The sequence below is a fragment of the Gopherus flavomarginatus genome, chromosome 1 (genome assembly GCF_025201925.1).
Source record: "Gopherus flavomarginatus isolate rGopFla2 chromosome 1, rGopFla2.mat.asm, whole genome shotgun sequence".
NCBI lineage: Eukaryota > Metazoa > Chordata > Testudines > Testudinidae > Gopherus > Gopherus flavomarginatus.
Window position 1 is genome coordinate 211,365,861 of NC_066617.1, and position 23,625 is coordinate 211,389,485.

Here is a 23,625-nt window from a genome sequence, read left to right on the forward strand (position 1 = left end):
AGAGATGGAATTCTGCAGGCTTCTTTTGCCACCTCCACATTCCCAAATGTCTGACTAAGGCTTCAGGAGTGCCTGTCTTAAAGGATGGCTTCTAATCAGGCTATTTAAGTGTGAATGGAACCTATTTTAACTTCTCCCAGCAGGTTCCAAACTCAGAATGCAAGTTTGGCCAGTCAAGTTGAGATCACTTGAGTATGTGAGAACTACAGAAACAGAGTAAAAGGACCAGAGGTAGCTGAGGGACACAGAAACATTGTAGCGTCTGAGGACACTGAACTTCAGAATCCGCTTTGCTGACTAAACTAGTTTTCAACTTCTTTGGATCAGAGACAGGCCATTACTTAGAATTAACCCTGAAAGTAAACTGTTGTATCACCTCTTAACAGATGGTATGTTGCTCCATAAGATCACAGCATTCTGGACAGTTTCTGCATGTTCCCTGTGGATAGTCACTGCCTCTGTCTTTTAAAAGGGAAAAATATGCAAGTGTCTTAGTAGCCAGACAACTTCTGCCAACTGTTATAAATTTTTATTTAATGCTTGAAATGAAATATACACAGGTTGAGAGGGGAAGGTACTGTACATCTGGGGTCAGGCTTGGGTTATGGAGGGTTACAGATACCTACTATATTGTATGGGGTCACCAAGGACATTTAAGAACAGCATCTACTGATTCATGACATGCTTAACTGGTTTTCTCTTATGATTGTAGCCCTCCTTTGGGGTAAATTGGGCAAGCCTCCCTCATGTTTGAGAGCATAATAGCTGATCAGATTTTTCTAGATTTTGAAATTTAAACATAATTTCAAATTTTGAAAATTCAAAAAGAAAAAATGGATTTTTTTGCTAAATCTTTTGTAAAAAATGTTCCCTATTTTTATGAACAGGTCAACACTTGCTTCCATATTTCTAATGCTATAGAGCAGATCAACTCCTTTTGAATTATAAAAGAGGGTTTTTTTTGTTGTAAATTTACATTTTTTTCTAACCTGCTTTAGTGAGCACTTACTTCTACGAGCAGCCCCATTGACTTCAACAATAAGTGTTGCACAAACAATTGCTTACTGTATGAAGAGCATTACTAGTATCTCTAGATCAGAGGTCGGCAACCTTTCAGAAGTTCTGTGCCAAGTCTTCATTTTTTCACTTTAATTTACGGTTTCGTGTTCCAGTAATACATTTTAACATTTTTAGAAGGTCTCTTTCTCTAAGTCTATAATATATAACTAAACTATCGTTGTATGTAAAGTAAATAAGGTTTTTAAAATGTTTACAAAGCTTCATTTAAAATTTAATTAAAATGCAGAGCCCCCTGGACCAGTGTCCAGGACCCGGGCAATGTGAGTGCCACTGAAAATCAGCTCACGTGTCACCTTTGGCATGCGTGCCATAGGTTGCCTACCCCTGCTCTAGATGGAAACCAACTGATCTAAATATTGGTCATTACAGCACAGAGAAAATGGATAGAATTGTGTATCTTCAAGAATGCCTACTTTAAAGGATTAATTCCTCAAAATGTATGGTGTGAAATCAGTTGGAAGCTGCTAGATGTTTAATGTTGTTCTAGCAATTCATACTAATGGTAGTTTCCTTCAAAGTTAATCTTTCAGTTCTCTCCAGAAAATACACCTATTGCACGAACACTTTGATGTATCATTTTATTGGGCATTGCTGCCACTTTGGACTTGCACCTTTCCCATGTGTGACAGGTGTACTGTATGTTCTGCTTCCTGGTTTTTCCAGAGGACCTGAGCACCTGCAACTTCCACTGAAGTCAATGGGAACTCAGGGCATTCATCCACTCAGCAAATCAAGACCTAAACTCATTGGGGATGGGACAATGCCTTACTATTAGGTACATACTATGCTAAATACATTATTGCTAGTCAGTAAATAATATTGTAATAGTAGGTGCATCTCTCATCAGACGTTGGTCAGGCTTCTTATATTGGACAGGTGGCAGTGCTACTTCTTTCTGGCATATGCGCAATGTGCCTCAGGTGGCATGTGACCAGGAGTCATCACCGAATTTGGTCCGCTGGTTGGGTTATTAGCTTCTCCGTTCTGGGCCAGGTACTGACGGGGAGCATGACATGAACACTGATCCATGCCCCCTTAATACCAGATATTAGAGCTGTTACTAGTTTTCAAGGACTGTTGTCAGGCTCAGTTATTGTTTGTAAAAGCTCTGAGATCCTTAGATGACAAGTGTTGTATCCTGACAAGTATAAAGCATTTTGATTAACATCTGACTAATGGCTTTACGCGTGATTTCCCGGTCCACATGTGAGTTATAATGCAGCAAAACCAGAGAGAATGACTGAATTTTGTGGCATGCACAAATACTGTGTGTATACTCGCTTGGAAGTCAATTGGCACTGGTCCTTAACAGAGAACTCCACATAAAACTTCCTGCAAACTTTTGGGAAGTTCAGCTCTGGATCCAAATTGAATGATGTGGGCCTAATCTCTAGAGACGGCTCTAAATCAGAACCCAGGTCTTCATTCCCTTCCCATCTCTCTTCCCCCACTCAAACTTTGAGGATATTCAGATCCAGATCCAAACATTATGATGTGTCTTCACTATTCCTTAATCAAAAGGAGTGAGGTTCATTTTGACCAGAGGAACTCTGCTTCCTCCACAAGCTGCCCCTGTTGTACACCAACAGCTCAGGAAGCGGGAGGTTAAAGAACCAGGAATCAGTTCTGGTTCTGTTGTATGGCACTGCAGAGAACACCATTCCCAAAAGACACAAAAAACATCACTATAAAAGGACCCAGTCACTAAACACTAAGGAGACATGATGTGAAGAATAAACAATCTGGGGAGGGACTGGATTTTATGTGTACCTTAAAGAATCGTGAAGCTGTCTCTCTGTCTTCTTTTTCCAGCACCAGATTATCTACAAACATCCAGAAGAATGGCCTCTGACTGCTCTCTAGGGGTATCCCATATTGTAGGATGCGGTAATACTGATAGAAGTACCAAGCTAGGGGTGAAAGGGATGAGGAGAAAGGAAAGGGAAAAGTGACATCAAAAATGAAAGGACCAAATAGCAGAGACATGGCTCTCATCCTGTCCTGCTCTGACTGTGGGACACTGCAGCTTTCAAAAAGAGAGGCTAAGAGCCTCTCTATCACTACAGCAAAAAGAGCAGTGGAGGAAATTTGAAATGAGACCAGAGAGGTTACTTTTTAACATGGATAAAGTTTTCCATAACTTCAGTTTGAGGAGTCACCATTTCTCATCTCCATAATGTGCAGCATGTAAGCAGAGGGACAGATAACAACACTGGAGGTCCGCTTCAGACCAGGTGCAACTCCATTGGCTTGAATAAGCACTTGCTTCTCCTAGGTCTGAATTGGTCTGAATGGTGTCCCTAGACTCTGTTTGTCAGAGGGTGGAGATGGATGGCAAGAGAGAGATCACTTGATCATTACCTGTTAGGTTCATTCCCTCTGAGGCACCTGGCATTGGCCACTGTTGGTAGACAGGATTCTGGGCTAGATGGACCTTTGGTCTGACTCAGTACAGCCGTTCTTATGACCCCAGATCCTCATGGGTCAGAGGCAAATTTGAGCTGGAAATGAGTGATGTGCCTTGTAGTCACCAAGGGCCAGGCTTGCACATTGCATGGAGGCCCTAGTAAGGGGCAGTGCGGAGCTGCCCAGCCTGAGAGGGAGCACTGCGGGGCATTTAGCCCCAGGAAAGGAGAATGCCTCCTGAAGCTCCATGGTGTGCAGGGGGAGTGTGGACACTAATGCATCTCCTTCATGGGGTGCTACATAATGATAGACTCAAGGTCAGAAGGGACCATTGTGATAATCTAATTCCCTTCCTATGAAGCCAGTAACCACAACTGGACAATGTGTAGAGGGACAGAGCTGCTCCTTGCTCTGTTTGGAGCACCAGGAGCTCTCTAGGGGGGGTAGAAATGGCCCAGCCCTGTGCTTTCTGGAATTTCTGCCCAGCCCTTGCGTGGGCTGTATGGGCCCTTACAGAGGGGGAGGCTCCTCACTGCACCCTCTACCACTACATGCCTGCATAAGGACCAGATCAAAGTGACCTCTACAGTTGAGATTGTATGGGCACAGGAGGGCAGTCTCCAAGGAAACGTCTCTCCTTTCATAGGTGATGAGATACAGCAGATTTAATACAGTTTAATGAAACTCTCAAATGTCGCTTCAAATGTCGGGAGAGTTCTATGACCTGTGTTATTCCAGAGATCAAACTAGGTGATCACAATGATCCTTTCTGCTGTAGCGGAACAAAGGGGCTATAATCTCCAGTTGACAGATAGCCTGCAAAGTTCACTTTAACCTTCTCCTCCCAAAGCCTGCTGGATAGGGCAGTGTCAGAGGATGGAGGGCTGAGGTCAGATTGCACAGTGTTGGTTAAATTCCACACTGCCATAGTAGTGGCTTGATAGCTGGTACAAGCCTGTGTAATTCAGAGCAATCTTGAGATTGCTGTAAATTACACAGGGTGCCAAACTGGATCTCAGCATTCCTGGGAATCAGGAGAATAGACAAATGTTTTACAGCCACCTTTTGCCTCGTCCCCTGTCTCCTCAGTACCATGAGAAGCTCTAGTACAGGTAAAGATCTAACTTTGTCAGACAGTTAATTTATGTATCATTTTATACTTCACTGCACCTCTTACCAGGAGGGTGTTCGTAGGAATTTCCAACCGGAGGAGTGGAACCAAATATGAAATCAAAAGGACCCCATCCTTTTACCTAATAAGATGTACAAGTTTCAGAACTTCTTGTTTCTTTTAGAAACTTTTATTAATATTCTTATTATGATGGCTATTAAAATGTAAGCATTTGTCTACAGGCACTCAGACACTATGGTGATGTGTGTAGTATAAGAACCTGAATAGAACAGAACCTGAGGTGACCTGTGGCTCCATCTGAAGAGTTCTTTCCCACCTAGATAGCCCAAGGCAGGCCTCTCAGAGGACATCATAAGGAGTCACTCCCAATCAGGGCCGGTGCAACCATTTAGGTGACCTAGGCGGTCGCCTAGGGCGCTGGCATTTGGGGGGCACAATTTTCTTTGGCAGTGACCACGGCAGCCGGAACTTCGGTCGCTGGTCGCCGCCGGCATATAGGTGGAGGGAGCTGTGGCAGGGGAATGCAGGGAGGACCGCCTGCAGCAAGTAAGGGGAGGGGCAGCATGCAGGGGAACTCCTCGCCCAAGCTCATCCCTGCCCCGCCATGGCATGCTCAGGGAGGAGGCAGGGGTGAGCTGCTTCACTTCTCCCGCCTCCCAGGCTTGCGGCGCTAATCAGCTTAGGTGCCGCAAGCCTGGCAGGTGGGAAAAGTGAAGCAGCCAAGGCGTGCTCGGGGTGCTCGTGCGCGGAGCAGGGGTGAGCTGGGGCAGGAGGATGCCTTAGGGTGGAGGGTGGGGAGCTGCCGCAAGGGGGGTGCCTCTGGGCGGAGGGGGGCAACTGCCATGGAGGGAGTGCTTCAGGGTGGGGGCACAAGGTGGAAGTTTCGCCTAGGGCATGAAACATCCTTGCACCGGCCTGCTCCCAATCACAGAGAATTTGGCGTTGTTCTCTTATTAAGGCCTGGAGAGCTTGTATTTAATGCTTAAGTTAGCATTTAGTCATTACATAACTCGAACACAACAGAAAACTGGAACTTGGTGTTGAGTGCAGCCTGCAGTCCAGAACCCCAACTTCCAAGATGGAGTCTGACCTTTGGTCTCGGTGGCCACACCCATTACTCTTACATAACAATAGCAGTTTTTCCACACAAATTCATCCTTGTACTAAAGATGGAAAAAAGAATTATAATTGATCATTACCAACCAGTCAGGAATGCTGTGAAACCTGATTATGGAAGCCAAATTTTCAAAATGTAACCTGTATTTGTGCACATTAAATTTTGCACTCAGGTCACTTGCATGTGGAGTTATCTCTTGTGCATGCAGCTAATAGAAAATACATGCCCATGGTTCCAAAGACAATATGTCAACGGACACAGTGGTGAGGAAATTGCATATACAAAGGATGAATGTCATCAGCTGCATAAAAATCTCCACCCTTCTTTTAAAGTGGGCATGGAGTTGACAGAATCTGTCAAAGATTGGCAAGGGAGAACAAATTGTGCAGCCCACCAGACTTTGCAGTACAAGACCACAATATGAAAAAAAACCCAAAAACAAAAAAGGGGAACTAGGAGTTTAGAAAAGCAGCTGGTAGTGCAATGGGTGGTCAGGTTTTGAAATATTAAATATGGTTTGGGTTATGCTATTTATCCATTACTGAAATTCAGGGCCAGCTCCAGCTTTTTTGCCACCCAAGCGGTGAAGCGGAAAAAAAAGCTAAAGCTGATCGGCGGCAGCTTAATCGCTCCACTTCCTTATTTGGTAGTAATTTGGCAGAGAGTCCCTCGCTCCCTCTCTTCCTCTTCGGCAGCACTTTGGCGGCAGCTCAAAGAGGAAGAGAGGGACTGAGGGACCCGTCACCGAATTGCTGCCAAAGACCCAGACGTGCCGCCCCTTTCCATTGGCCACTCCAAGCACCTGCTTCCTTCGCTGGTGCCTGGAGCCGGTGCTGCTAAAATTGCATAATGGCAGTGAGCTTTCAGTGGGCAAATTAGGATGGTTTGAATAGAATTAATTACAGAGTGGCTTGGATTTCTGTAAGATTTCATTTGGAAAGTCAGTTGTTGCAAAAGAAAATATTGCTACAATCTCAGGTGGCATATCTCAATTTTTGGAGCAAGGGAGATTTTCTGTCAGTTTACTGAATCCTTGTAGTATGTAGTTGATTAAACCATGTATATACTTGGAGACTCTGCTATTCCATTGCCAAGCTTTTTTCACATTATACAAAGTTTGGCAAACAGAGCCAAATTTCCACTTCTCTCCCCCCGCCCTCCCCTCGACTGAGTAAGAAGATTTTCCACTGGGGACATATGTAGGGCCCTACCAAATTAGCAGTCCATTTTGGTCAATTTCAAGGTCATAGGATTTTAAAAATCACAAATGTAATGATTTCAGCTATTTATATCTGACATTTTACAGTGTTGGAATTGTAGGGGTCCTGACCCAAAAAGGAGTTGGAGGGGGTCACAAGGTTATTGTCGGAGTGGTTACAGTACTGCTACACTTACTTCTGTGCTGCTGCTAGTGGTGGCGCTGCCTTCAGAGCTGGGCTGCCGGAGAGCAGAGGCTGCTGGCCAGAAGCCCAACTCTGAAGGCAGAGTATGGTATGGTATTGCCACCCTTACTTCTGCGCTGCTGCCTGCAGAGCTGGGCCCTCAGTCAGTAGTTGCCGCTCTGCGGTCACCCGGCTCTGAAGGCAGCAGCGCAGAAGTAAGGATGGCATGGTATGGTATGGTATTGCCACCCTTACTTCTGTGCTGCTGCCTGCAGAGCTAGGCATCAGTCAGCAGCCACCACTGTCCAGCCACCCAGCTCTGAAGCAGTGCAGAAGTAAGGGTGGCTTGGAATAGTATTGCCACCCTCACTTCTGTGCTGCTGCTGGTGGGGCACTGCCTTCAGAACTGAGCGCCTGGGCAACAGCTCCCACTCTCTGGCCACCCTGTTCTGAAGGCAGCACAGAGGTAAGAGTTAAATACCGTGACACCCCCCCCTTAAAATAACCCTGTGACCCCCCTGAAAGTCCTTTTTGGGTCAGGACCCCCAATTTGAGAAACGCTGGTCTCCCCTGTGAAATCTGTATAGTATAGAGTAAAAGCACACAAAAGACCAGATTTCATGGTGGGAGACCAGATTTCACTATCTGTGATGCATTTTTCATGGCCGTGAATTTGGTAGGGCCCTAGACTTATGCTTCTATCTGGGCAATAGAATTATTATTTATTCTCTGTATTGTGGTACTGCCCACAGGAACCAATCAGGCCCAAGTCCAGGCTAGACCTCAGTGTGCTAGGTGCTGTACATACAAGTACATACGAAGATATGATACCCACTTGAAGGAACTTACAGTTGAAGAGCCTGATTCGATGCCCATTGAAGTCAATGTAAAAACACCCATTGTCTTTAGTGGGCATTAGATCAGACCCTAAGAAAAGAGTCTATAATCTAAGAATCCTTCACTCACACGCCCCAACCTGGATCCGGAGCAGCTCTGCCATCACCCCTGAGGCCTGTGGTAGTGCCTAACGACCATTATGTTCTCCCTTCGAGACTCTGCTTTTGGCAACTGGATCCTCTTTGTTTGTAGACACACTGTCCACATCCCAGCTTCTCTCCTGCCCCGCTGTGAGCCCCCTCCTGTAGAAGCACTGGTGTAATGAGAACTGCTGTTCAGCACAGTCCCAGCTGAGAAGAGAGGGATCCCCGGCTCAGCATCACTTTGACCTGCCTGACTCCTTCCCCTGGAATGATGAAGATTCTGCTTCAGTTTAGGTCTTGTGTGGCTGCCTCTGGGGTGGCAGCATTCCCCTAGAATTGTCACAGCATATTCAGAGCTGTGCACAGTTAATTCAGTGACATTTTCTATGTTGTACTTACATCTGTCCTCAGAACATTGGTGACATCATCTAAGTATATCAGCCTGCCATCCCCCAAGCTGCTGCCCAAAAATCCAAGATTTTTCATCTCTGAAGAGCGGACATTAGAAATACAAACAGTGTTAGTAGTAAGAACTAGTTCCCTCATACAGCACCTTACTTCAGCACATCCCTAGGTTTAAGCATGTGACTGGTGGGACCAGTGTTTCAAGTTTAGCACATACTTAAGTACCTTGCTCAGTCAGGGTCCCAGTGAGCAGTGTAGTAACTGACATGTAATCAGGCAGCCCTTTGAGTATAGAACGGTGTTGGATATTTACAGCTTCATAAACTGACAACGTTGGAGATGTCTCAAAATCAGGACTGTAAACATGAAATCAAGCTATGTAATCCTGCACTGAATGTCCCAACATGGGCTGCAAATAGCAACATTTTAGGTACACAACACGGGTATTAGATTGTTCTGAAAATGACACTATTTCTTTTAATGACAAATGTGAACATTCAACTTTTTTTTTCTGCTTTACAGGTGTCAAAATGGATTTTTTTTCCTAAAAGTTTTCATGACATTTTCATATACAAATGTTTATCAAAAACTATTGGTAAAGACTTTTGCTTATGAAAAGCATTTGGTAAACAAAGTGATCAAAATGGTTATTGAAATATGATTTTTTTATAATGTTTTGGATAAAAATTTTTTTTAGCAAAGCATTAATAGTTTCTTTTGCTCAATGGTAATTTTTTTTTAAAAACGCTATTTTTTTTAAAAAAAGAGCTCCGCATTAAACAAATTTTGACCAGCTCTGTCAAATAGGATGATGATACCTTTGTGTGGGTCATAATGAATCATGATGGGTAAAATTTATCCCAAGTGTGGGCCTCATTTGTCTCACTGGACAATGGAGTCACATCAGGGATGAACTTAGCCTGATATATTAATAGATTTTTAATATATTTGTTTGCACTCCTAAGCCATCTATGTACACTTACCTGTGGTAATATTATCAAAAAGGGAGAGAACATTGATTGGCTTTCGTTCCCATGGGGCTAAAGGCTGATAAATCTCAAGATGGTTCTGTCATAAATAAAAAAGACCCTTGTTTGCACAACCCATTCATTTGTGTGAATACTCAAAGCTGTCCATTAATAATAATAAAGCACAGACGCTGGCCTGTTTAGGGAGTCTGGCTTATTGGGACTATCACAGTGTAGGCAGAGTACTGTGCAGCCTGGAAAACCCCCAGTCAGGAGGGAGAGGGATGGGGATCTTTGCATAAGAGAGTTGACATTTGAGGAGCCCAGAGCCTAGAGTGGGAACCGTTGGTGGGCCACGGAGGGGGAATACAGATGCAATTGCCCTGAACTGTGACACTGTCCCTTTTTTAATTAAATGACCCACCCAGCATTGTCAGCAAACACTCCTCTCTTCAATATCCAGTCAGGATCGCAAAGTCCACAGAAGGGCATAAGGCAACTAATTGCAATTAAAAGCATTTCAGAACCTTGGAGGCTCCTGGATTCTGATTAGCACATTAGGAAGTAGTGATTTATACATTGCAAATAAGTATCCCTTCACAGTATAGTGTAATTATTCTGTTACATAAAATGGGTTCCACTTCATTTTCTAACACCATCCAAATTGTCTGGTACTGAATCATTTGCTGGAGAATTTAAAGCAGGATGCGATCTGAAGTATGTTGTGATAATTTGCCTTGTGGCAGGTAAAATTTAAAGGGGCAGTACCCAATACACCCAGTACAAATTTCTTATCAAACCCTAAACTGATGTGCAATGTAGAAAAATATGAGTATAGTCTAAGACAGTGGTTCTCAAACTTTTTTTTCTGCAGACCACTTGAAAATTGCTGAGGGTCTCGGTGGACCACTTAATGATTTTTCCAAATGCTGTTTGTACCAGTAGCTAACTATTGTGAAGTGCTTTGGATAAGAGAACAAATAAAAAACCCTTAATAATAATTAACATTTTTTTGTTCTACAATAAAAGCACACAACTCATATTTTAATATCAGTAGCCTTACCTTTCTAATGCAATGGATGTGCCCTCTCTCCCCCGCCGCAGCAGCCCCTGAGTTGGGGCTGGGAAGGAGGAGGGTCTCTCTCTGGCAGCCACAGCTCTGAGCTGGGGAAAGTTGCCTTTCTCTTGCCGCCACAACCCTGCACATCCCAAATTTTCCCCACCCCCTCTTCTCACCCCACTGCACCCTCCCGCCTAACCCATATTCCCCTCAGGGCCACCACCTCACCTTACATGTATGTCTTCTCCAGGGTCCAGGCACCTAATTAGTAGAGCCACGCCTGCGTGGCTCCATTAATTAGGTGGGTGGCCCTTTATTTTCTTGTGTGCGGCCGCTGAGGCACGCACCTTAGAGGGAACTATCCGTGGACCACCTGAATGAAGCTCACGGACCACTGTCTGAGAACCTCTGATCTAAGATGTCTGTGATGATTGCTGACTGCTGCAGAACTCAGTTCTTTCGGTATTTAAGGTGGTAATTAGATAACATGGTGATCGACACCTTATTAAAACCTATGGTAGGAAGATTTCAGATTTTCATCAGTATTTGTCCCCAAATATTTTTATTTTTGCAAATGACAGCCTCACATTCCTTCTAACAGTACAGTTGACGGGGCTCTGCTTCCACCTGCTGGAGGCAGAACATATCTGACGGGTATGCTGACTGTTTCCTCTTGCAAAGGTGATAGATATCTACGGTCATTTTTTTGTGTCTACAACTGGCTGCAAGAAGAGAATTCCAGCCACCACTCTCAACTGGCATGGAAGAATAAATGATACACTTAAAAAATTCCAAAGCTGTTAAATTCTAATCTGTATTTTGGTTATGACAGGAGCCTGATGCAGTTAATATATTTTATTTGTCTTAGTAGTACAAAGAAAAAGAGTCCAGCTATCATACTTGAACCTAGCTCTGAATACTTCGCATGAATTCTATATCAGAAATCTAATTTATCTTTGATGGTTTTATCTGAACTAAAATGATCATTCTTTTGGCCTATTTTGATAGCACCTGTGTCCTGAAAAAAAAAAAGCCACGTACATTTAATGATCAAGAAGGAAAATGTATATGATGGATCACTATGAACATATCTTATTTTTTCCTCTGTAACTTTTAAAAACAAAACACAAACAAACAAAAAAGGATTGTCAAGGTATTTTACATAATTTTTCTCCATAACCTTTTTGGAAGCTGCTTCCTTATGAAAGTGTTTCTTCAGTCCCACATACACACTAAGGCTCAGATCCTGCAAACATGTAGCAATCTGTGTAATTTTGCTGAGGTATGTAATGTCACACACATATACATATTTGCAGAATCAGAGTCCAATGTTAATTTAAAATGCAGGGCTGCTGGGTATTGATTTACTTTTTTATAAGAAACAGGATTTGAACATTTGTTCTGAAAACATATGCACATGTTGGAGCTCATTATTAAGAGACACTGGAAGAAAGATAGGTCAATGATTGAGTCTGTGTCAGCCTTGACTCCTCCATCCCTTTAATTTTATATTAAAAGTTAATGGAGATGCTCCTTACAGATTCCTGATCGTAGAAGCACTTCAGTTTTGCACGCCATCTCTTCTTCCTCTTCAGCAAACCATTTGAACTCAAGGGGACGCACATGAAACACAGCCATGTATTCATTGCTTTAATTTTCTCTGCAGTACCAGGACTTACAAGGACATCCAGACACTCCAGGCAATAGCATCTATACAAATTAAATAATAAGGCAATTCAGTGTTTAAACAGGTCTTTCCACACATTCTATGCTAGCCACAGGCTCTGTTTAACTGGTTTGGTTCTTTTCTGATGTTTAAAATCATATTCAAGATAATTATCTTTTTCCTCAGAAATGTTTAACTGAAGATGCTGGTACACTGTCAGCTATATGACAAAGCACTTTAGCAGTGTAATGTCCATGAATGATCCCCTTCTGTGTTCCTGGCCACACCTTTAAAACAGTCAAAGTTGAGGTAGATTCAAAGGAACAATCCCAGTTTTTATGCAAAGCTTAGGGTATGGTGAGACTAGAAGCACTGGGAATTTACTGTAGTTTGTTTTCAATCAAATGACCAGCCATGCTAGATATGTTCCGTAAAAACCCACATGCTTTTTATTTTTATATCAAGTCTAAAGAACAAATCAAGCTCCCATTGAACTCAGTAGAAAGACAACACCCCCATTCACCCCCGCCCTGACCAATATGGGGATTAGCTGGGGCCTGAATGCATTACAAGGAAGCTCCTGTTTATGTGGGGCACAACAACTAGGACATAAGATTTAGGAATGAGATAAGGGGTGTTTTTGCAGGGCGGGGAAAAAGGGGACATCCAAGCTAGGACAACCTTGGAGATTAAAGTAACCTCAAAATGGGGCAGCTGTCACTTAGTGAGAAGGGCAAGTATTTGGCTATTTCCCCTGCTAGCTGTGCACAGAGCACTGAGCTGTTCTTCATCCTGCAGAATCATCACTCGTAGAAATACAACCTCCATCTTTGGGTGGCGATGGACATGCCAAAGGGTAACTTTAACTTTGGGTGCTGATGAGCTTGGCAAAAAATGTTATAGGGTGAAATCTTAGCCCGAGGGAAGTCAGTGGGAGTTTTGCCACTGACTTCACCGGGTGCATTTAGAGTGCAAACCCCCCCCTGCGGCAGCAAGTCTCAGAGCTCTGGTCTACAGACTCAGGCTTGAGCTATGGTGCTAAAAACAGTGCCCCCCTTTGCTGAGTCTCAGAGCCCAAACTCCAGCCCGAGCAGGAATGTCTATGTTGCGTGAGCCTGAGACTGTAGACCTGGGTTCTGTGAGTCACTTTTTTTCCTTTTTCCAGTGCAGAGGTACCAGCTGTGGGCAGGATTCACCCACGGGCATAGCTGGTGATTTGCAAGGTGCCACGCTTCTCCCTCCCTTCCCCAGTTAGCCATGTTCAAATAAGTTGTTTTCTTACACAACTGGAATGGAATACATATATGGACAGACAAATATTATGACAAAGTGTCTTGAATAATCTTGTTTCCTTGACATGTTTGTTTGTAGAATTCCATTTCTTTATTCACATTTATAACTGAGGGTTTTAAATGATGAGTTTTTCTTTAATCCTCAGGGCCGCCCAGAGGATTCAGGGGGCCTGGGGTCTTCGGCAGCGGGGAGGCCCCCGCTTTGGTGGTAATTCGGCAGCGGGGGGTCCTTCCGCTCCGGTACCCACCGACAAAGTGCCCCGAAGACCCGCCACAGGGGCCCCCGCCACCGAATTACCGCAGAAGACCCGGCACTGTGGCGGTGGGCCCCGCTTGGTCGGTAATTCGGCGGTGGGTGGTCCTTCCGCCCCGGGGAGGAAGAACCGCCGGCCACTGAAGACTCGGAGTGGAAGAAGGTCCGGGGGCCCGGGCCCCGCGAGAGTTTCCCGGGGCCCCTGGAGTGAGTGAAGGACCCCGCTCCACGGGCCCCGAAAAACTCTCATGGGGGCCCCTGTGGGGCCCGGGGCAAATTGCCCCACTTGCCCCCCGCTCTGGGCGGCCTTGTTAATCCCTACCCTGCTGCTATCCAGTGGATAATTTGTGTTGAATTACTTGGGGAACTACAGATGATTTAAATGTGTATGTGCGTGCTGGGCATGTCAAAACCTGCACAACCCAAACAATATAAGGTAAAACAATGATAGGAGGTGAACACAGTGCAGGTCCTGATCTAAAAATCTGACATCCCAGCACCCCAAGCTTATCGGAACTTTGTAGCTAGCTCCAACCTCAATGAACTGAACCAGACCCCTGCATGCAAACCTGCCCCTTCAAACTTTGCGGAAGTTTGGAACTGGATTTGATCCTTGTGGCTTAGGGTAGGTCTATGCTGCAGTCACTAGGTGTAACCATACTAAGCTAGCTTTAAATTATCTAGCTGAGGCCCCAGAGCAGCGAAGCTGTGACAGCACACACTTCAGCATGGGCCAGTCCCACAAGTAATTACTCAGGGTTCAGGGCCAGTTTTTACTGCCTACACTGACACGTGCAGCTGCACCATTCTGGTGTACAAGTTAGCTAGATTAAAGCTAGCTGCAGTCTGTCTGCTAGAGCTGCAATCACATGCAACCATTGCAGTCTAACCAGCCCCTCAGGCCTATCCGTAGTCTTTACCTATTACAAGTTGGATCATCGCACATTAGCAGAGTCTTCCCTGAGCAGCAGATGGTACAAAAGGCTGGGAAGCCATCCTCATCATACAGGAAAAATGTTTCCAGAAAGTTCTCCTTATAAAACAGCAAACTGTAGTTAGTTGCAAAAATAGTTTTATTTGATAAACTGTAACAATCATCCGGAGCTGTGTTTGCTTTGCACGTGAGCTTCCCTCTTGTGCTATTTTTTTTATGTAGCACCATTAACGTGCATGGCGCTTTGCAAACAGATCATAAGTTTCCTGCCCCAAGAAGCAGAATGTACAATTGAATGTAGACTAAATACTGACAAAGGGGGTGAAGAATAGGATGAAACATAAAAGCAACCTGATATATTATATAACTTTAGCCATATAATTATAATATGTAAGTCTTACCTGCTGCTCCTCATCAGTAGATCTCAAAGGGAGGCAAGTATCATTATCCTCATTTTACAGATGGGGAAACTGAGGCATAGAAAGGGAAGCGACTTTCCCAAGGTCACCCAATGGACAACACAATACTATTTCAATACTAATTTTTATAAAGTATTATTATTATTATTCATGAGTGTAAACTCTAATAGGAGCTAAATTAAAGGACACTGAGTTGAGGCATGTGTGTTGCTGGTTAGTGATACTTCCTTATATATTTAGGCCAGAATGGGACCATTCTGATCCCCTAGGATTTAGAACCTCACCCAATCATTTCTGCATCAAGCCCATAGCTTCTGTGTGAGCAACAGAATATCTTTTTAAAAGTTGTGCCATCTAGATTTAAAGCCTTCACATGATGGAGAACCCACCACATTCTTAGGTAAGTTGTTCCAATGGTTAACTACCTTCACTGTTCAAAATGTCCACCGTATTTCTAGTTTGAATTTGTCTAGCTTCAGCTTCCAACCATTGCATGAGTGCTGGAACTAGGGGTGTTAAGGCTGGGGTGCATGTGATGGTACTGCAGCACCCCCTGGCTTGAAGTGGTTTCCATTATATACAGGGTTTACAGTTTGGTTCAATGTCTCTCAGCACCCCCACTATACAAATTGTTCTAGCACCTCTGAACCATTGGATGTCATTATCCCTTTTTCTGCTAGATTAAAGAATTATCTACAATCAGAAATCTTTTGCCATGTAGGTACTTACAGACTATGATCAAGTCACCTCTGACCGTCTCTTAGATAAACTAAATAGATGATGTTTCTGAAGTGTTTCATTGACTTCAGGGGATCCACTTTCAGCTGAGATAATAGGCGGAGGGGCTGCCTTATTGAGCCATATGAACTACTAACCGTACATGGAGTACAAATTCCTCCGTGAAACAAGGGATGCTGGGTATGAATCTGGAAACTGCCACAACAGATGCAGATTTCTATAAAACACAAATAATGTCCTCTCTCAAAATCTAGTATTGTTTAATTTCAGCCTCTCTCGCTTATTTCTTCTGGACAAGATGCAGAATTCTCTAGACATTGCTCCGAAACCTGAGACGCTAGGTGTTCCCAGATTAGTAACTCCTATTATTACATGTTCAGCACACCAGTTAGAAATGACAAACAGTGACAAAAATATTCTTTAATGTGTTCTAAAGAAGAGTTTTAGAACTATGGTTCTCATCTGCACAGCAGAAAGGATAGGAAAAGAATTAGTATTATGTTACTAATAAAGCCAAAGGGACATTGTTTTTAATACAGACTACTTAAAATGCTGTCAATGCAAGGATCCACTTCCAGCTGAGATAATTTTCACACCACTCCTGTGGACATTGCCTGTGAGCCATTTCTTTCAAGGTTGCCTGCCAGAGACCTGCCAGCACTTCCAAATCACAGGATTTGTTCTTAAGGGCTAGATTTTCAATGAGGCTCTCTGATCTAAAGACAAACATGTGCATCTCTTTTAGCCAGACAATTTCATCTTGCTTCCAGTCTATTTAGGGTGACCAGATGTCCCGATTTTATAGAGACAGTCCCGATTTCTGGGTCTTTTTCTTATATAGGCTCCTATTACCCCCAACCCCAGTCCTGATTTTTCCCATTTACTGTCTGGTCACCCTAAATCTATTCAGCATCATGCCAGCCTCTGTTCTATCTAAGGTCTGGCTTAACACACCCACAAATGATTCTTGAAGGGCCACCACTAGCAGCGACAAGGCAGTGCAATCTCTGTGCCCTTTCAGCTTTCATTTTCTTTTTCAAAACTGCCAGTTCATGTCAATTTTGCTGATAGTTCTTGTAATGAGTCCATTGTGTAAGTCCACCAAATTATTTCCTATAGGCCAGCAAACCACCAAATATTAATATCTTTCAGGAACTACCAATCTGGAGCAGATTTAATTTAGTGAACCAGAAGTGAGGATGGTTGTAATCCCAATCCTTTAGGGCAGCCATTGTATGCCAAATTCTTCTTAATGTATTTTTGTTTATGTTTGACTACCCCATATTTTTGGATATTGCTTTTAAGTTGGACACTTGATTTTTTTTGTCATATTGGTAAAGATGCAGTGTGACATGGAAATTTAGCCACCTGGCTAAATGGCCTATTGGTTTTAGGTCATTTAATTTGATTACTCACCTTCAATACTCCTTTGGTTTTCATTTACTTCATGTGCAATAAGATCTGGGGAAAAACAAAATGTAATTCTAATTGTTTATTTCTTCAAAAACTTGAAGAGCAACAATCCTTAAGAGTTGGCAAACCCTGAATTTTCTGCTAGGCAAACAAAAGAGTTCCCTGAGAAATTTATGAGCCAATCCTTCAAACCCTCCCCATGAAGAACTCCCGTTCGAGTCCATGTGAGTTCTGCATACAGCTGGCTTTGAGGATCAGTCCTATAGTTTTGCTCCAGTGTTTCCTTTTTGTAGATCAAATAACTTCACTGACTCATGTGCACACAAGTATAAAATTGTATGCTGCTTTAGTAGCACTCTGCAGGTCAAGTTGCTGCAAAGTTTTAAAGAAAGTCTAGAGTAAAAGTGTCAACATATTGTGAATTCCTTCGGAAAACACTGATACCTCTGTTGGGGCTTGAGGGTGTATCAGGCATTATTTCTTCAAGAGAGTCAAGAGATATCACATCAGAAGAAGTGCTTTCTTTGTCTTGCAGCTCTATCGCTTGAGGGGAAAAAAATCAAGCAATCGTCAGTTTCTTGGACAGTAACTCCACTTTTAGCAGTACTGAGATTTTCTAAGCAAGAAACACCATTATAGCTGGGTTACACCACTGAACTTTTGCGATTTCTATTTCCATACTTTTGGAAACACCAGTCTAGCCCACCCACATTCACTGGATTCTTCAAACAGCTGAGAAGACATGTATTTATATAGCTGATCCATGCACAGTTAGCTGAAGTGTGTGTGGGGGGATCATTTATTATTCCAAGGTGCAGAGTGGCCCAACCCTCCCTCCTATGGATTGAAGTGTTTGTTGTAACCCATGGCAGCAACTCACGTTCCCCAGGGCTGAACTAACTTTGAATCAGACACATTCCCTCCTATGCCCGCAGTCTGGTACTGAGCGTCCCTTCCAATTTTCCCAAGAGGGGAGGAAGTTTAAAGTTCATCGTTTAACTCTCCAGAGGTCCGTCTCCCAGAAGTCATGAGAGCATCAGGCATTCAGGGACTGGGCAGCCCCGCTGCTTCCAGCCCCTACCATCGCCTGGACCGTGTCATTGACAACCCCTCCGGTTACAAAGGCATTGCAGCCCCAGGCTGGCTGCAGTCATTTCCATTGCTCACTTATTCCAGAGAAGCTGGGCTCCACCTCCTCCAGGTCCTCTGCGCTGTCTGTGTCGGACAGGACCAGCACCGGTTCTCCCTGGGCCATGCTGCGTCTATATGGACCATACAGGACCACCCGGCAGCAGTAATCGCACGTGGGTGTGCTGCCCGCCCCGGCGAAGGGCAAGCTTGTCGGGCGCTACCGGGCGGTGTGCTGGGCGGGGCTCGCCGCACAGGGGGCGTGGTGAATGTGTCTCTTGCAGGGGTCTCCAGGGAGACGTTTTGGGCAGCGGGAGGAAGCTTTTTTTATAATAATCCGCCAAGGAAATTCCAGCCCTGAGAGATCGTAGAGGTTATATGAACTCTCCAGCACCTAAGGGGGGTGTGTGTTTGTTTTGCAATGCTGGCTGCATCAAGCCCCGTTTTAGAGTTAAGTTCATGCCAGAAGAGCAGCAACATTCTTTAGTTTTCCAACCTGTTGTCAATTTCATTTACGGACTGAAAAACCAAAAAAGCAGCTTTTAAAAGAAATGTCTGTATTATAATTATCCTGTACTGTATCATATGTGCTGTGCATAGGTTTCGGTCTATCATATCTTGCTTTATGTGCACACAGTGCTATAGCTGGGTGCACGCTACTGCATGCATATATATAACACAGAAGTATATATCCAGTGTTGTGTTTGTATAGCTCATGTATGTATCTATCAGTGTTACAAGCCTGTTATAAAATTAGATAATTGATTTTCAAAACTCCACAAAAAAGGTCTTTTCAAAAAAGTTCAATATATATAGTTTATAAAATACTGACAACCAAATGAACTTTGCTGTTAGTCTGATATTATGATTATTCCACATAAATAAATATATTGGGAGATTTTTGCTTTTGGAGGCACATAATTTTTTTTAAAGATAAGAGTACAAGGGCCTTAGCTGATGAAAAGAAACTTTGTTCCATTTGTGTACACAACAATACCCTTTTTCTAATTGAATTAAGTTATTACTAAGTGAGTTTTTTTGATGAAAGGTTTTAGTGTAAGTCTTGCCTTAGTAAGTAGTGATACTGGATACTGAATGTCCTTTCTTCACAGAACTAGAAAAAAGATAAAGATCAAAACTTTCAGTAGAAAGGGCAGATACATCCCTGCTATAAGTAAAAACTAAGGATTGTGCATGAGGATAAAGCATATGCTGGGACACTAAAGCTGCAAATAGATGCATCTAAAATAAACATCACCAATCCTTACTCAGCAGCTCTGATGTCTAAATTAATTGCCAGCTAACTGATTTAACTGATGCTGGAATAGTGAATGTTCTGGTTTTGTTATTGTTAGTTTTTCTTTTCATTAGCCTCTATCATAATAGAAAAATGTGAAGCTGCTGAATAATGGGGATGGTAGAAATGGTTCGACATGTTTAATTTATTAATGTAGGAGGATTCTGTATTTTCTTGAGGCAAAAAGTTTAAGGACAAATTAGACAGATACGTGATACAGACAAGAAGCACAGAACACTCTATTGAAGACATACAAGACCTGTATTTTATTGTTTTTAATTGATCAAAGCTCCCGCTGATGTCAGTGGGAGTCTTGCTTGACGATGGCAGAACTTGGCCCAATCTGTAAGTAAGGTCACTCTTTTGGTGTGGTGGTTGACTTTAAATATTAAAATAACGCCTTTGTTTTATTTGAACTGCCACACACTTAAAATAAATGAGATCTTACTTTTATTTTCATTTAAAATATCTCAGCCTCCTCTCCTACTTTCCCATCCAAATTAGGCACTGGAAGAATCAAAAACATTAATTTGTGCGGAACTATCAAAATGTATTATTTTACTGTTAGTGTGAATTAATTTATATTCTTATTGGTTCAGTTGAAATACAATATCATTAACCTTTAGTTATCAATGGGCTTGAGTTTTGTTGCATTGGTTTACTTTACGTAATTTCAATTATAAAACAATAAAGAGAAAAATACCTGCTAGTTTAATGCCCCCAGGAACTAAATAATTTGCGGGAGGAATCTGAAGCAGAAGCGGTATCTTTCCCCACCCGCCAAAGAGATGTGACATTCAGAGATGGCCCTGACCTAAAAAGTTCAGGTCTGGATCGAAACTTTCTCAAAGTGTGGGGATATTTGGGCCTGTGGTGATTTGGTTCAGCTCTTCATAGAGATGGACAAGTCACAAAGTTCAGCTCCAGATTAAAATTTCAACAGAGACTTGGGATCTAAGGCTTTAGAAGTCCCATCTCTAATTAGAAGATTTAGCCAATCAAGTATTTTGATTCACTACGAAATTAGGTCCATTTTATAGAAGTCGATTTTTAGAAATCGATTTGATACACTCGATTGTGTATATCCCCACTAAGCTCATTAAGTCAGTGCAGTGCGTCCTCACTACCATGGCTAGCATCGACTTATGGAGCAGAGCACTATGAGTAGCTATCCCACAGTTCCCGCAGTCTCCACTGCTCATTGGAATTCTGGGTTAAGCTCCCAATGCCTGATGGGGCAAACACATTATCACGGTTGGTTTTGGGTACATGTCATTAGTTGCCCCTCCCTCTGAAAGCAATGGCAGACAATCATTTCACGCCTTTTTTTCCTGGGTTACCTGTGCAGATGCCATACGACAGCAAGCATGGAGCCCGCTCAGCTCACCGTCACCACTGCTGTTGTGGGCAGGTCTACTATGGGGGCTGCTGTGATCCAAGTAGACAATGCAATCATTGACATTCTGTTATCAAGGATATGACTCTGGGAAATGTGTGGACCTTTTTAGAACTTAGGTTCATCATATTCCTGTCCTTTGTCACTGGTGAAGAAGTCTTGCATCCCTACATTCCAGTCCGGTTGGCGCTGTAAGACCTCATAGCACTTCTGTGGTTGACACATGTAACAGCTCCATGGCTCTTGCACTTGCCCTACCCGGACCTCCATGCATTTGACACAGAAGCATCTACAGCAGCTGGCATTGCTACACAGCTGCAGCTCCTTTCCTTCGCAGCGGACGGTGCAGTAGGACTGCTAACCATCATCATCCACTGCAACTCTGCTCTTGTGCTCCCCAGGGATGAGCTCAGGGGATCTGTATCGGTCCTCCTGGGTGCTGCTGGCAGCAGACTATAGGCATGCACAGCACATTCCGTTAGGATGTGCACCCAGGGAATTTAATTTTTTTTAAAGGCAAACATCATAAAAGTTGGGGTGCGGGAGGAAGTCCGGGGTGTGGGAGGGCGTGCGGTATTCAGGAAGGGGCTCAGGGCAAGGGATTGGGGTAGAGGAGGGGGCGGGGTGTATGGAGGGCTCAGGGCAGGGAGTTGGGGTGCAGGAGGGGTGCGGGGTGTGGTAGGGGGCTCAGGGCAGGGAGTTGGGCTGCAAGATGCAAGCAGGGGGCTTAAGGCAGGGGGATGGGATACAGGAGGGTTGTGGGGTGTGACGGGGGCTCAGGGCAGGGAGTTGGGGTGCAAGGTGCAGGCACAGGGCTTAGGGCAGGGAGTTTGTTATACCAATTATATTAGACCAGTAAAAACCAGCAGGATCTTATTAAAGGGGACAAGGCAAAGATGCCACATTTATTATGATAACAATTTGATTTATGCTTAATTCTTATACACACACATTATACCTAATACCTATACACACACACACACACATTCACATTATACCTAATACCTATACACACACAAACACATTCACACACACACATCCACATTCATCAGGTGTTCTGCAGCTGCTGCATAGTTACCAGTCCTGAAGATAGCTTAAGTTCATGGCTTGATTTTGCAGCTTGAGTTCGTAGCTTGTGGCAGCTAACTGGCCAGGAAAGCTGGGCACAAGGCTGAGCTGGATCTCTGTTGGGCAGGCAACGATGTTCTTCCATGTTGGCAGCAGAATGTTACCCAGAGTCTCTCATCTCACCCTTCTTTTTTATAGGCTGTTAGTTTGGATTCAAAGTCTATAGGTCTTGCTGTGTCACGCTGCCTCTGGGTTTAGATTGATCACCCATCAATTGCAGGCGTGACTTTCAGCCTTGGACCTGGCTTTGATCTTCCTTCTGTTGTTCTGTTGTCCTTTTCTTTTTAGGGTGGATGCTTCTTACTTTGTTTAGGGCTGTTGTCTAGGTCTTCAGCCCTTGGTATTTGAACTTTAACTCATCAGGACAGGCTGGGGCTGGAGGTTGATTCCATCATTCATACATACCTCATTCACACATCTAAACTAAACTAATAAGATTACAGCAGGGTTTGCAAAAATGAAGGTTGGAGGAAGCTTTTACAAAATGGAGTGAGTGTTTTAAAATGGGGTTTGAATTACAATATGGAACAGAAGTTACAGCATAAGCAAGTGTAGTGAATGGTGAACAGAAGTTACATTAATAAAGTGAACAATTGAAAGCAATTTCATTTATCAGTTCTACATTGTCCCCCTTTTGACCCTTCAATCCAGGGGCATTGAATGGGTCACACTTTATGTAATTGTTTTAAGGCAGAACCAACATAACAGTTAGGATTACTAATAGAACAATGAAGGGATGAAAAATTATGTTTAGAACTGCTGACCAGGTGGGCTGCTTCTACAACACTTTGCCCCTTGATTTATGACCATTACAGTAGTTGTTGACATTGTAGGACAAGGTGATCTGTTGCAAACAAACCAAATAATTATAACTAGGTGAATATAACTAAACCTATTACAATTGACTAAACACCAGATATAACCTACACATAAATGAAAACAATTATAGTTATAATAATTGGGAATACAATAAAACCATTACAATCATTGGGTACATTGACAAATAAAATGAGGACCAAGTCTGATGCAGCAATAGCCATCAAATAATAAAAGTTACTGAAGTCAGGACCTTTTTAAGCACACACAGCAAATAAGATTTTGTAGGAGGACCACAGTTGTTATGCAGGGTTAAGCTGATTTGGACTTAAACTAACATTTTGTTGCTAAAATGTTGCAGAATCCCCTATTTTTAACAGTTGTTCTCAAGAAGTTTCTGGGAACCTGAAAGATGGGGCCCTACAATTATGGGCCAAGGTTTTACAAGTTATGAGGGCCCAAGAACTACCCCTTAGGGCTTGGGGGAGTAGAACCAGAGTGCATAGAGGAAAGTGTGGAATTAACAATGTAAGCAAATGTAACTAACAATACAAATATATCAATAACAAAAATTAACAACAAAATGACTATTAGAGAACCTAACAAAAAATAAAC

At 43.2% G+C, this 23,625-nt stretch overlaps 1 protein-coding gene across 1 annotated transcript; it reads right to left on the bottom strand.

Moving 5' to 3' along the window:
• Window positions 1-372: 372 nt before the first annotated feature.
• On the bottom strand, window positions 373-17,561 carry DNMT3L (DNA methyltransferase 3 like). The gene is made up of 10 exons (XM_050937282.1): window positions 17,558-17,561; window positions 17,249-17,293; window positions 15,970-16,049; window positions 14,662-14,774; window positions 12,069-12,240; window positions 9,486-9,570; window positions 8,497-8,585; window positions 4,664-4,739; window positions 2,851-2,990; window positions 373-462 (listed from the first exon to the last, which is right to left on the bottom strand). The coding sequence occupies exons 1-10, from the start codon at window positions 17,559-17,561 to the stop codon at window positions 373-375; spliced, it is 894 nt and encodes a 297-aa protein (XP_050793239.1).
• Window positions 17,562-23,625: the final 6,064 nt, after the last annotated feature.